The 12711-nt window shown below is 46.7% G+C and overlaps 1 protein-coding gene across 3 annotated transcripts in view; it reads right to left on the bottom strand.

Moving 5' to 3' along the window:
* The window catches only part of LOC127043896 (dynein axonemal heavy chain 5-like), a 644537-nt gene that overhangs the window by 283376 nt on the left and 348450 nt on the right, over positions 1-12711 (bottom strand). For all 3 annotated transcript variants that reach the window (XM_050938120.1, XM_050938119.1, XM_050938121.1), the window contains 3 exons: positions 3568-3754; positions 1863-2028; positions 1666-1759 (listed from right to left, as the gene is read on the bottom strand). In XM_050938120.1, the coding sequence (XP_050794077.1) occupies positions 1666-1759; positions 1863-2028; positions 3568-3754 (447 nt within the window). The remainder of the gene's footprint in view (positions 1-1665; positions 1760-1862; positions 2029-3567; positions 3755-12711) is intronic.

Below are 12711 nucleotides of genomic sequence, written 5' to 3'. Positions count from 1 at the left end.
CTGAGTCCCTTCCTGCACATCACACCCCCTCCCACACCCCACACTCCCTCCTGCACTCCAACCCCTTGCCCCAGCCCTACACTCATGGCCCTGAATACAATTTCCCCACCCAGATGTGGCCCTGGGGCCAAAAAGTTTGCCCACCCATGACCTCTGTGGGCTCACTACCTTTCCAATGCATGTTACTAAAAGAAGAATGAATATAGAGGTCAATCCTGCAAACCTTTACTCATAAAAGTACTCCCACTGAAATCTATGAGACAATTTGTTGGAGTAAGAATTGGCAAGATCTGCCCCACTCTAGATTTAATAACTGCTACCTGATGATCAGCAGCTTTTGGACAGGACTATACATCCCAATTTAGGAAAAACTTCTCACTGAAGTTAACAGAGTTTTGCCTGATTAAACTGCAATTCTACTCTGAAAAGTAAGTGTAAAAATGGCATTCTGGGATCCGATGTTTATTGCCTTTCAGCTGTATATTTTTCAAAGCAATGTTGGCAACTATCATGAATTTATCACAAGACAGCTCCTGCAGTCATGAGAGTTCAACAGAATTTCAGCTGACATATATTAAAGTAAATATCTAGTCCTCATGGTTTAAAAAAAAAAGCATCTTGAAAACATAATCCCTAAAAGCTCAAGAACTAGGAGGCAAATAAACAGAGCACAATGTTATCACTTTGTAAAATCTCATGATTTTTTAGCCAATATCATGGTTTTGGGGGCCTGACTCAATGTTTGAATGTTCAGGGCTGGCAATATTGAATGTGCTCAATGTACATAGAGACAGTTTATTTTTCTAACTGCCAGCCCTGCAAAACCAGCTCAGGCTCTAAAATAGACTGGCTTCTTCCCTTCTTATACACTATAACCTTAATAAAGCAGGCCCTCAGTGACATCTGTGTATCCGTTTTGTCTACAACAGCTTATACAGGTCTGACTGATTTGAACTTCATAAATAATTCTGTTGATGCTGCACAGGAAGAAATGGAATCCAGCTCACTATCTCTTACATGTGTTGGTTCTGCAGGGATAACAGACCAAAAACTATTTTTGCCACAAAAGTCAGCAGAAATTACTTTGAGTACACACAGCAAGATTAGTTGAGTAAGAAGGTACCATTTTTCCACAGACTATTCTCAAAGCAGATCCACACTTTAAGGAGTAGAAGATCTTGATGGGCAGAAACAGCAGGTCTGCCATAATCTCCTCCACTGGTGCATTCAGTGGCTTTTGAATCTCAGATCTCCTGCACATGGCTTGTGAGTCTGTTTTTCTGGACTGTCTGCAATTTGCATTGTTAAGTCTGCATCAGGTGTCTATATGTCTGATGTAGTAAGTGCCCTAGGTGAAACTAGTTTGGGCCTGTAGCGAATACCTCCTCTATCCCCTTCCTGGCAATCCCACGGTCCTGTGTAGGTATCTGTGTAACTGGCAATGTATGAGATAGAGTTGCTCCCCACTCCCCCGATATGTGTGCTTGACTCCAAATCCAGAGAATTGGTATTACATTTTTATATCAAAGAGAGAATAAAGCCCAATACATAAAAACCATCATCCCCAAGCTATTATTAGCAATGTGAGTTCATTTCCAAATGTAGCATAAGCGCAGCAGCATGTTCTTGACTTAAAATTATTTCTGTTAAAAGCACAGTCATTACCAGTTCTTTCCACTGCTTTAATAGTTTTGATTTTGCGGCCTGAAGAATACTTAGAACTTTATTTACTCTTGGACTCTTGATCTCATCTAAAAGGCTTTGAAAAAAAGAATAAATTTTAATATTTTTTTCAAGTGACAGTTCATGTTTATAAACAAAATGTCCTTTAGCCTGCAGGAGAAATAATGCAATGTTTTAACCTGTTAAATGATGCCATCCTCGATTTCCAGTGTTCCAGTTCAGCAGCTGGGCCAATGTCATCAGCTTCTTTTCTCATTTGTTCACTTTCCACCAAAATTTGTCCAATCTGTTTGATCCAAATTATCAGCACTCCCTCAAGTTTCTCAATTACCTCGATGTTACTGCCTTCAAAACCACAAGACAAAAATTGCATTCTACTAATAAATGCCAAGAAACATACACAGATTTAAACGTTCTGTAGAAGAATTCTCACTGCCTGGCTCCAGATTGGATGCAGAGCTGACTTCAGAAGGCTTCTTTAGTCCAAAGTAGCCCACCATTCATCCCAATCCTGGGGCAAATGACTAGAGAATCCATGCAGCAGATCCTCTATCTTGCCACTGTTTTTCCCTCCCTTGCCACCCACCTATTTACCCTCTGTACACTGCCATGCAGGGAGCTCCTACAGTGTATATTTCCTGCAATCCTAATTTGTTAGGAATATATCCTAAAGTCCTTGTGCGGGGTTTGCTCAGTCCATACCCAGGCAAATTCCACAAATTCCCAACAAAGTCAAATGAAATAAAACTGAGCAAGGACCTTAGGCTTTAGCCCCATTAGCACAGGCATAACTTCAAAATCAGATGTATACTTAAAAGGCACTGGAATACTACTGCATTTTTCATGTGGGATTTTCATATCCAACAAAAATGCCAAGCCTATCTAACTAACAATTTAAATTAATCTACTGATACATTAACCATGTTTAGTTAATAACTCTACTTGTGGTTAAACAAGGGTTCTCTCTTTCCCCGCCATCTCTTTCCATTCATCCTCCAGTGAAGTCAGAGGGCCACATTATCCCAAAGGTGGAAGACAATCCACATAGGGACCAGAAAACTCTGCATGTTTCAAATCAAAAGGTCTTTCAGATTGTTCCATCTGCGAGATAGTGTAGAGTTTGCCCTCTGCATTATGACCAGGGCTCCTGGCCCTTAAAACGTGCAGCTTACCTGAGATCCAGAGGGAAATCTTTCAGACCTTGTGCCATCCACTGGAGAATAGGGCACTCGGTGATTCAGGATCCCTTAGTAAGTAGCCCTGCTGCTATAGGTTTTTGGGTTTTTTTTTTTACTGGCAGCTGGCCCAAAACATTCCCATTAAGAGGGTTTTAGTATGTAGCAAGGGATATGATAATGCTGATTGGCTCAGCATTATTTTACACTGAAATGTCATGTGATGACAAGGAAGGGGGGGCAGAAAGGGGAGGCCACTGTTGTAGAGAGGGGCCATACACCAAGTCAAGCCCTCTGATCCAGCTATGCCCCCTTTCAATTCATGGATCTCAGAGCCATAGTGTACCTAGTGTACCTGAGGACCAACAAAAGTAAGGACCATTCCATATGTAGCAGCTGATCCTCCTTTCTATGCTATCCTCTCCAAACCCACCTTATTGAGCTTCCCTCACCCTGCAGAACTGGATAGTCATAGTGCTGATTTTATCACATCCCAGTAATTTTCAGGATCATAAACTTGGAATTATACTCCACTTCTAAGATCAAGCAGAAGAAGAAATATAGCTCTAAGGAAGAGGACAAATAAACCTTTTAAGGGAAATCGTCGCTAACAGCATAAAGAACATGGAACATCTCTCTTCCCATGAATACTCTCATTTCCATGTTTTGTTTTGGATCACAAAATATTTCTCCTTTAGGGATTACTGACCTGCTGTTATGTAGTCAGAAGGGTTATGCAAGTTGTTGAGGTAACTCTCAATATCCACCTTCTGCAGCTGAATTTTATCTTCTAAATTCTGTCTTGCTGATGACAAGGTACCCACAAATTTATCCACAGAATACAGAAAGTCTTGTATCTTGCTGTTCTTCAAGCCTTCTTTCACAGCTCCCCAGTGCTGATTATTTGAAAATGATTAATGCAAGAAAAAATATTAAACAAAGGTATTGTGTTTATTAGAAATGCATTGCTTATTCACAGAACTATACAATTTAGAGATAAGTCTTTCCTATCAGATCATCTCCTGGCAAGTACAGGACCCCTTACAATATATTACTCAGTGTTTTGGCATGCTGGATTTTATATGGGCATATTAATTTTGTGTTTGTCTGTGTGATGGAGTGTACAAGCCCTGCAGTGGGGTGGTTAAGGTTAAGGAGCAGCTCTGGACCCAGAAAGCCATGGCCAGCTCCTCTGCTGGCCATACGTCCAGTGGAGACTGAGCTCAAAAGGGAGCAGCTCAGATCAGTCTAGTCAGACTACAAAGGAGAGCAGTTGTGCAGTGCAGGCTTCTGCCGAGAAGCCGCTGAGGCTCCACGTGGCCAGGATCAGGCCCCACTGCTAGGCTGCTGCAGGCCCTTCAACCATGGAGGCTGATAATGACAAGCTGTGACTGAGAGAGGAAGACTTTACAGGGCGCAACCACAGGGGACTGCAGAGGGGACTCTGAAACGAACCAGTGGCACCAACAGAGGAACCGAAGCCAGGATAAGAAGTGGCCCAGGTTGCAGACATAGGCGCATCCCACCCCATGCCAAATATTTTGAACTACAATTTACTGGGCCCTGTGCTGGAACCCAGTGGAGCAAGGAGGACCCAGGTTCCCCCCAGCTCCAGTTACAGACTTGCAACTGGGCAACACAGTCCAGAATATTGCCATTACGTGGTTCTGCCAGGCTTGGACACCAATCCCCTGACAGTTGGGTAAAAATTTGGGCTGTCAAGCAATTAAAAAACTAATCGCGATTAATCACGCTGTTAAACAATAATAGAATACTATTTATTTAAATATTTTTTGATGTTTTCTACATTTTCAAATGTATTGATTTCAATTACAACACAGAATTCAAAGTGTACAATGCTCACTTTATATTTATTTTTATTACAAATAGTTGCACTGTAAAAAACAAAAAAATTGTATTTTTCAATTCACTTAATATAAGTTCTGTAGTGCAATTTCTTTATCATGAAAGTTGAACTTACAAATGTAGAATTATCTACAAAAAATAACTGCATTCAAAAATAAAACAATGTAAAACTTGAGACTACAAGTCCACTCAGCCCTACTTCTTTTTCAGCTAATCGCTGAGACAAACAAGTGTGTTTACATTTGCAGGAGAGAATGCTGCCCACTTCTTGTTTACATCACCTAAAAGTGAGAACAGGCATTTGAATAGCACTTTTGTAGCCAGCATCACAAGATATTTATAGGCCAGATGCACTGAAGACTCATATGTCCATTTATACTTTATTCACCATTCCAAAGGACATACCTCCATGCCGATGACGGGTTCTGCTTGCTAACAGTGCAAAGCAGTGTGGACCGACGCATATTTATTTTCATCATTTAAGTCAAATGCCACCAGTAGAAGGTTGATTTTCTTTTTTGATGGTTTGGGTTCTGTAGTTTCAACATCGGAATCTTGCTCTTTTAAGACTTCTGAAAGCATGCTCCACGCCTCTTCCCTCTCAGATTTTGGAAGGCACTTCAGGTTCTTCTTCGAGTGCTTGCTCATATCCATTCCAATTAGGTGTGTGCGCGCCGTGTGCACGTTCGTCGGAGAGTTTTTACCCTAGCAACACTCGGTGGGCAGGCAGGTCGCCCCCTGGAGTGGCACCAGTATGGCGCCTGATATATACCCCTGCCGGCCCATCCACTCCTCAGTTCCTTCTTACCGCCCATGTCAGTCATTGGAACAGTGGCGCACAGCTTAGCTGTTCTCCACCTCCCTAGCAAATCGCTTGTTTGTATAGTATTGTGTATATAGTTCTTTTACTGTAGTTTTAGTTAGTATTTAAATTAATAGTTCTTATAGTTGTGTATATAGTTAAAAAGGATCAGGGGCTCGCCCCTTCTCCTCCCCCGGTACCGGGGCCCATGCCCGGTTCACCGGGTTTCAAGCCTTGCGCGGCCTGTCATCGGGCGATGCCCACAGGAGATCTGCACGGCTCCTGTTTAAAAGTGCCTAGGCGAATCTCACCTTGCAGACAAGTGCCGAATCTGCAAGGTGTTCAAGCCCCGGACAAAGAGAGAGCGGGACATTCGCCTGAAACAACTTTTGATGGAGGCAGCTTTAACTCCTCCATCCTCGGCACCAACTGCGGCACCGGGACCAAGTGCCTCTTCCACACCGGACCGCCCGGCACCGATAAAGGCCCTCTCCCCGAGGAGCAAGAAGCACAAGGCTCCTGCGGCACCTACAGCTACACCACAGTCGGAGCGTATCTCCAAGATGGACTGCCCGGCACCGTCAACCGCCGCGGCACCGCTTGTCTCCGCACCGTCGATTCCGGCTTCACAGGAGCCGTTGAGTCCGGTGCCTACTAGATCCCCAGCATGCGCTGTGGTTGAGCTCGTCGCGCCCTCCACGCCGGAGACCTTCTCCGTGGCACGGGACCTAATCGCTCTAACAGAGCCCGAATTGCCCCAACCCCCGGCACCGCCGGTGCAGTTTATTCAGTCTCTGGGCAAGCCCACCATGGTGCGACCATGTTCACCGGGCACCACTGAACACCGTCGGTCCCGGTCCCGATCCCGCGATCGCTCTCGGCCTCGACATCGCTCTCGATCCCAGTGCCGCTTGCAGTCCTGGTACCATTCTCCACGAAACCGGTCATACTCGCGGCACCATTCAAGATCCCGGTCGCTGTCGTGGTACTCTCGGCACCGGTCCAGATCGCGGCACCAACGTACTTATCGCAGCCGATCCCGGCACGACAATATAAGGCACCGGTCGACCTCCCGGCACCGCGCTGGTAGCAGGTCCCAGTCCCGCTCCCGATACCGCCACGGTTCCCGGTACCATTCGCCGGTACCGCGCAGAGATGAGTTCTATGGGCGCAGAGACCTGGCCCAATCAACTTCAGCTCCTCCATGGCCATCGCGTCACCCATCCGCCTCCTCACACGCGGACAGCACCTCCTGCGCAGGCCCACCTGGACCATGGATCACCGCAATGGTCTCTTTGGACACCTTGGGCCTATCACCACGCCCAGGGCGACCCAACGGGCCCAGCACACTCTGGCCACTCGGAGCACCGTGCACCAGAGGCCACAGTTAGCAGACCTCCCACCACTGGTACGGAGGAAGACTCTGCACATGCACCTGAGCAGCATGACGTTCCGGAGACAGAGGTCCCCCAGGACAAGGCGTCAGTCCAAGACCCACTCATCCCTGAGTTATCATTCTCCTCTTCCCCGATGATGATGTGCCTGCTACCGCCTCATCCAGGTCTCTGCGCCCATAGAACTCATCTCTGCGCGGTACCGGCCTGTCTATCCTTCCTGAGCAAACTATACCCATCCACACCAACATTCCAGTCGTGTGTATTATCCCACCAAGTTTCAGTAATGCCAACGATGTCATAGTTGTATTTATTTATTAGCACTTCCAGTTCTTCCTGCTTATTACCCATACTTCTTGCATTTGTATATAGGCATCTAAGATACTGGTTTGATCTTGCCTCCCAGCTTTGCCTGACCCTCCTTTCTCTCTGCCATTATATCCCATGCTCCCTCCTGTTTCTGACCCATCTCCAAGGTCTTGTTCCCCACTTACCTGTGGGGTTTGCTCACCTGCCACCCTGGTCGGTGCTTCCACCGATAATATGCCTACCACCGGATCCTCCACCTCAGGAACTTCCTCTACGGGAAGATTTATATTCTGGGCAACACGCCGCAGAAGATCCTGATGTGCTCGGATGGGTATAGTTTGCTCAGGAAGGATAGACAGGGGAAAAAGGGAGGAGGTGTTGCCTTATATATTAAAAATGTACACACTTGGACTAAGGTGGAGATGGACATAGGAGATGGAAGTGTTGAGAGTCTCTGGGTTAGGCTAAAAGGGGTAAAAAACACGGGTGATGTCATACTGGGAGTCTGCTACAGGCCACCTAATCAGGTGGAAGAGGTGGATGAGGCTTTTTTCAAACAACTAACAAAATCATCCAAAGCCCAAGATTTGGTGGTGATGAGGGACTTCAACTATCCAGATATATGTTGGGAAAATAACACCGCGGGGCACAGACTATCCAATAAGTTCCTGGACTGCATTGCAGACAACTTTTTATTTCAGAAAGTTGAAAAAGCTACTAGGGGGGAAGCTGTTCTAGACTTGATTTTAACAAATAGGGAGGAACTCGTTGAGAATTTGAAAGTAGAAGGAAGCTTGGGTGAAAGTGATCATGAAATCATAGACTTTGCAATTCTAAGGAAGGGTAGAAGGGAGTACAGCAAAATAGAGACAATGGATTTCAGGAAGGCGGATTTTGGTAAGCTCAGGGAGCTGATAGGTAAGGTCCCATGGGAATCAAGACTGAGGGGAAAAACAACTGAGGAGAGTTGGCAGTTTTTCAAAGGGACGCTATTAAGGGCCCAAAAGCAAGCTATTCCGATGGTTAGGAAAGATAGAAAATGTGGCAAAAGACCACCTTGGCTTAACTACGAGATCTTGCGTGACCTACAAAATAAAAAGGCATCATATAAAAAATGGAAACTAGGTCAGATTACAAAGGACGAATATAGGCAAATAACACAGGAATGCAGAGGCAAGATTAGAAAGGCAAAGGCACAAAATTAGCTCAAAGTAGCTATGGGAATAAAGGGAAACAAGAAGACTTTTTATCAATACATTAGAAGCAAGAGGAAGACCAAGGACAGGGTAGACCCACTGCTCAGTGAGGAGGGGGAAACAGTAACGAGAGACTTGGAAATGGCAGAGATGCTTAATGACTTCTTTGTTTCGGTCTTCACTGAGAAGTCTGAAGGAATGTCTAATATAGTGAATGCTTACAGGAAGAGGGTAGGTTTAGAAGATAAAATTAAAAAAGAGCAAGTAAAAAATCACTTAGAAAAGTTAGATGCCTGCAAGTCACCAGGGCCTGATGAAATGCATCCTAGAATACTCAAGGAGTTAATAGAGGAGGTATCTGAGCCTCTAGCTATTATCTTTGGGAAATCATGGGAGACAGGGGAGATTCCAGAAGACTGGAAGGAGGCAAATATAGTGCCCATCTATAAAAAGGGAAATAAAAACAACCCAGGAAACTACAGACCAGTTACAGGGATATTTCCATTGCATGCATCTGAGGAAGTGGGTATTCACCCACGAAAGCTCATGCTCCAAAACGTCTGTTAGTCTATAAGGTGCCACAGGATTCTTTACAGACCAGTTAGTTTAACTTCTGTGCCAGGGAAGATAATGGAGCAAGTAATTAAAGAAATCATCTGCAAACACTTGGAAGGTGGTAAGGTGATAGGGAATAGCCAGCATGGATTTGTAAAGAACAAATCATGTCAAACTAATCTGATAGCATTCTTTGATAGGATAACGAGCCTTGTGGATAAGGGAGAAGCGGTGGATGTGATATACCTAGACTTTAGTAAGGCATTTGATACGATCTCGCATGATATTCTTATAGATAAACTAGGAAAGTACAATTTAGATGGGGCTACTATAAGGTGGGTGCATAAGTGGCTGGATAACCGTACTCAGAGAGTAGTTATTAATGGCTCCCAATCCTGCTGGAAAGGTGTAACAAGTGGGGTTCCGCAGGGGTCTGTTTTGGGACCGGCTCTGTTCAATATCTTCATCAACGATTTAGTTGTTGGCATAGAAAGTACGCTTATTAAGTTTGCGGACGATACCAAACTGGGAGGGATTGCAACTGCTTTGGAGGACAGGGTCAAAATTCAAAATGATCTGGACAAATTGGAGAAATGGTCTGAGGTAAACAGGATGAAGTTCAATACAGATAAATGCAAAGTGCTCCACTTAGGAAGGAACAATCAGTTTCACACATACAGAATGGGAAGAGACTGTCTAGGAAGGAGTATGGCAGAAAGAGATCTAGGGGTCATAGTGGACCACAAGCTTAATACGAGTCAACAGTGTGATACTGTTGCAAAAAAAGCAAACGTGATTCTGGGATGCATTAACAGGTGTGTTGTAAACAAGACACGAGAAGTCATTCTTCCGCTTTACTCTGCGCTGGTTAGGTCTCAACTGGAGTATTGTGTCCAGTTCTGGGCACCGCATTTCAAGAAAGATGTGGAGAAATTAGAGAGGGGCCAGAGAAGAGCAACAAGAATGATTAAAGGTCTTGAGAACATGACATATGAAGGAAGGCTGAAACAACTGGGTTTGTTTAGTTTGGAAAAGAGAAGACTGAGAGGGGACATGATAGCAGTTTTCAGGTATCTAAAAGGGTGTCATCAGGAGGAGGGAGAAAACTTGTTCACCTTAGCTTCCAATGATAGAACAAGAAGCAATGGGCTTAAACAAGGGAGATTTAGGTTGGACATTAGGAAAAAGTTCCTAACTGTCAGGGTAGTTAAACACTGGAATAGATTGCCTAGGGAAGTTGTGGAATCTCCATCTCTGGAGATATTTAAGAGTAGGTTAGATAAATGTCTATTAGGGGGGTCTAGACAGTATTTGGTCCTGTCATGAGAGCAGGGGACTGGACTCGATGACCTCTCGACGTCCTTTCCAGTCCTAGAGTCTATTAGTCCCCTTCATCAGATCGATCCAAGCCAGAGCAGACACCATCTGGCACTCCCCGGCTTCCATCCCACCCACAGCCAGGGGAGTAGAACGAAAATACATGGTGCCATCCAAGGGGTATGAGTACCTCTACGTACACCCCGTCCCCTGCTCGTTGGTGGTACAATCAGTCAACGAACAGGAGCGCCACGGCCAACAAGCCCCCGCGCCAAAATCTAGGGAGGCCAGGCGCATGGATTTGCTGGGCCGGAAAATCTACTCTGCTGGAGGCCTTCAGCTCCGTGTGGCAAACCAACAGGCCCTCTTAAGCCGCTACAGCTATAACACCTGGGAAGCTGTCGGCAAGTTTACTGAGTTGGTTCCCCAGGACTCCCGTCAGGAGTTTACAGCTCTCCTAGAGGAAGGGAAGAGGGTGGCGAGAACCTCACTACAAGCCTCCTTAGATGCTGCCGACTCTGCAGCCAGAACGGTCGCCTCTGGCGTAGCTATGCGCCACATATCTTGGTTGCAAGTGTCCGGCCTACCGCCTGAGCCACAATACACCATTCAAGACTTGCCATTCAATGGACAAGGTCTATTCTCGCAAAAGACAGACCCCAGACTACAGAGTCTGAAGGACAACCGGTTATTATGCATTCACTGGGAATGCATACACCCCAGACTCAGAGACAGTCCTTCCGTTCCCAACCTCAGCGCCCTTACCCCCCGCCTCGGCCAAGACAGGATCTTGCCCGAAGACGAGGCCATACTACCCGCAGACGTCAGTCTGGACCTCAAGGGGGCAACAATTCCGGTCCCACCAAACCTCCACCGGGACCCAAAGCAAACTTTTGAGGGTGCGCCCGAGAGCAGTGTACCAATACCCTCCCTGGATCCTCTTCACTTTTACAACCATCTTTCCCCGTTCCTTCCGGCGTGGGCCCAGCTGACCACAGATTGCTGGGTCCTACGTATGGTGGAGCTTGGATACCATCTTCAGTTTATTTCCCCCCCCCGTCCCTCTTCAGGGACCCCTCTCACGAGCAACTCATCATTCAGGAGGTTCGCAAGCTCCTCTCGATTGGAGCTATAGAGGAGGTATCAGAGGAGTTAAGGGGCAAGGGGTTTTATTCCCAATATTTCTTAATCCCCAAGACAAAAGGGGGCCTCTGGCCCATCCTGGACCTGCGAGGACTGAACAAATTCATCAAAAAGTTCAAGTTCTGCATGGTATCCTTAGGAACCATCATTCCTTCCCTGGATCCCGGAGATGGGTACACCGCTCTCGACATGAAGGACGCATATTTCCACATTGCAATTTATCCCCCGCACAGGAGGTATCTGCGCTTTGTGGTAAATCAGGGTCACTACCAGTTTACTGTCCTTCCCTTTGGTCTTTCCTCAGCTCCTCGGGTCTTCACGAAGTGTATGGCGGTCGTCGCTGCTTCCCTGCGCCGTCGTCAAATACACGTCTTCCCTTACCTCGACGACTGGCTTATCCGAGGGACTTCGGAGGCACAAGTGATCAGCCATGTTGCCATCATCAGGGAGCTGTTTGTGCATCTAGGCTTGATCATCAATTTGGACAAGTCCACCCTGGTGACTACGCAGAGGATAGAATTTATCGGGGCAATGCTGGACTCCAACCTTGCCAGTTTGCCCCTGCACCGGTTCCAAGCCATAGTCTCCTTGTTGAAAGTCTTCAGAGCTTTCCAACCACTTCTGCTCGTACTTGCCTTACTCTCCTGGGGCACATGGCTGCATGCACTTTCGTCACAAGGCATGCCAGACTGTGAATGTGCCCTCTGCAAACCTGGCTCACTTCGGTCTATCGGCCGGGCAGGGACGCCATAGACATAATCCTTACAATTCAGCCGGATGTTCTAGGCTCCCTCGACTAGTGGAAGACGTCATCCCAAGTGGGTGCGGGCCTGCCGTTTCATCCTCCCCAGCCCTCCATGTCCCTAACAACGGACGCGTCCTCGCTGGGCTGCGGTGCCCACCTAGGGCTCCTGCACACCCAAGGCCTTTGGTCACCCCGGGAGCTGACGCTCCACATCAATGTGCGAGAGCTGAGAGCGGTCCAGCTGGCATGCCAAGCATTTCAGCACCATCTAGACGGCCGTTGTGTTGCGGTGTTCACGGACAACACAACGGCCATGTATTACATCAACAAGCAGGGCAGGACCCGGTCCTCCCCTCTGTGTCAGGAAGCGATACGGCTGTGGGACTTCTGCATAGCCCACTCCATACATCTAGTGGCCTCCTTTCTCCCGGGGGTACGGAACACCCTCGCAGATCACCTGAGCAGGTCCTTCCTATCACACGAATGGTCAATCCGTCCGGATGTTCTCCATTCGATTTTCCGGAGG

This window comes from Gopherus flavomarginatus, chromosome 2 (genome assembly GCF_025201925.1).
Source record: "Gopherus flavomarginatus isolate rGopFla2 chromosome 2, rGopFla2.mat.asm, whole genome shotgun sequence".
Classification (NCBI taxonomy): domain Eukaryota; kingdom Metazoa; phylum Chordata; order Testudines; family Testudinidae; genus Gopherus; species Gopherus flavomarginatus.
The sequence above is the reverse complement of the archived record's forward strand: the minus strand, read 5'-3'. Positions and strand labels throughout refer to the sequence as shown.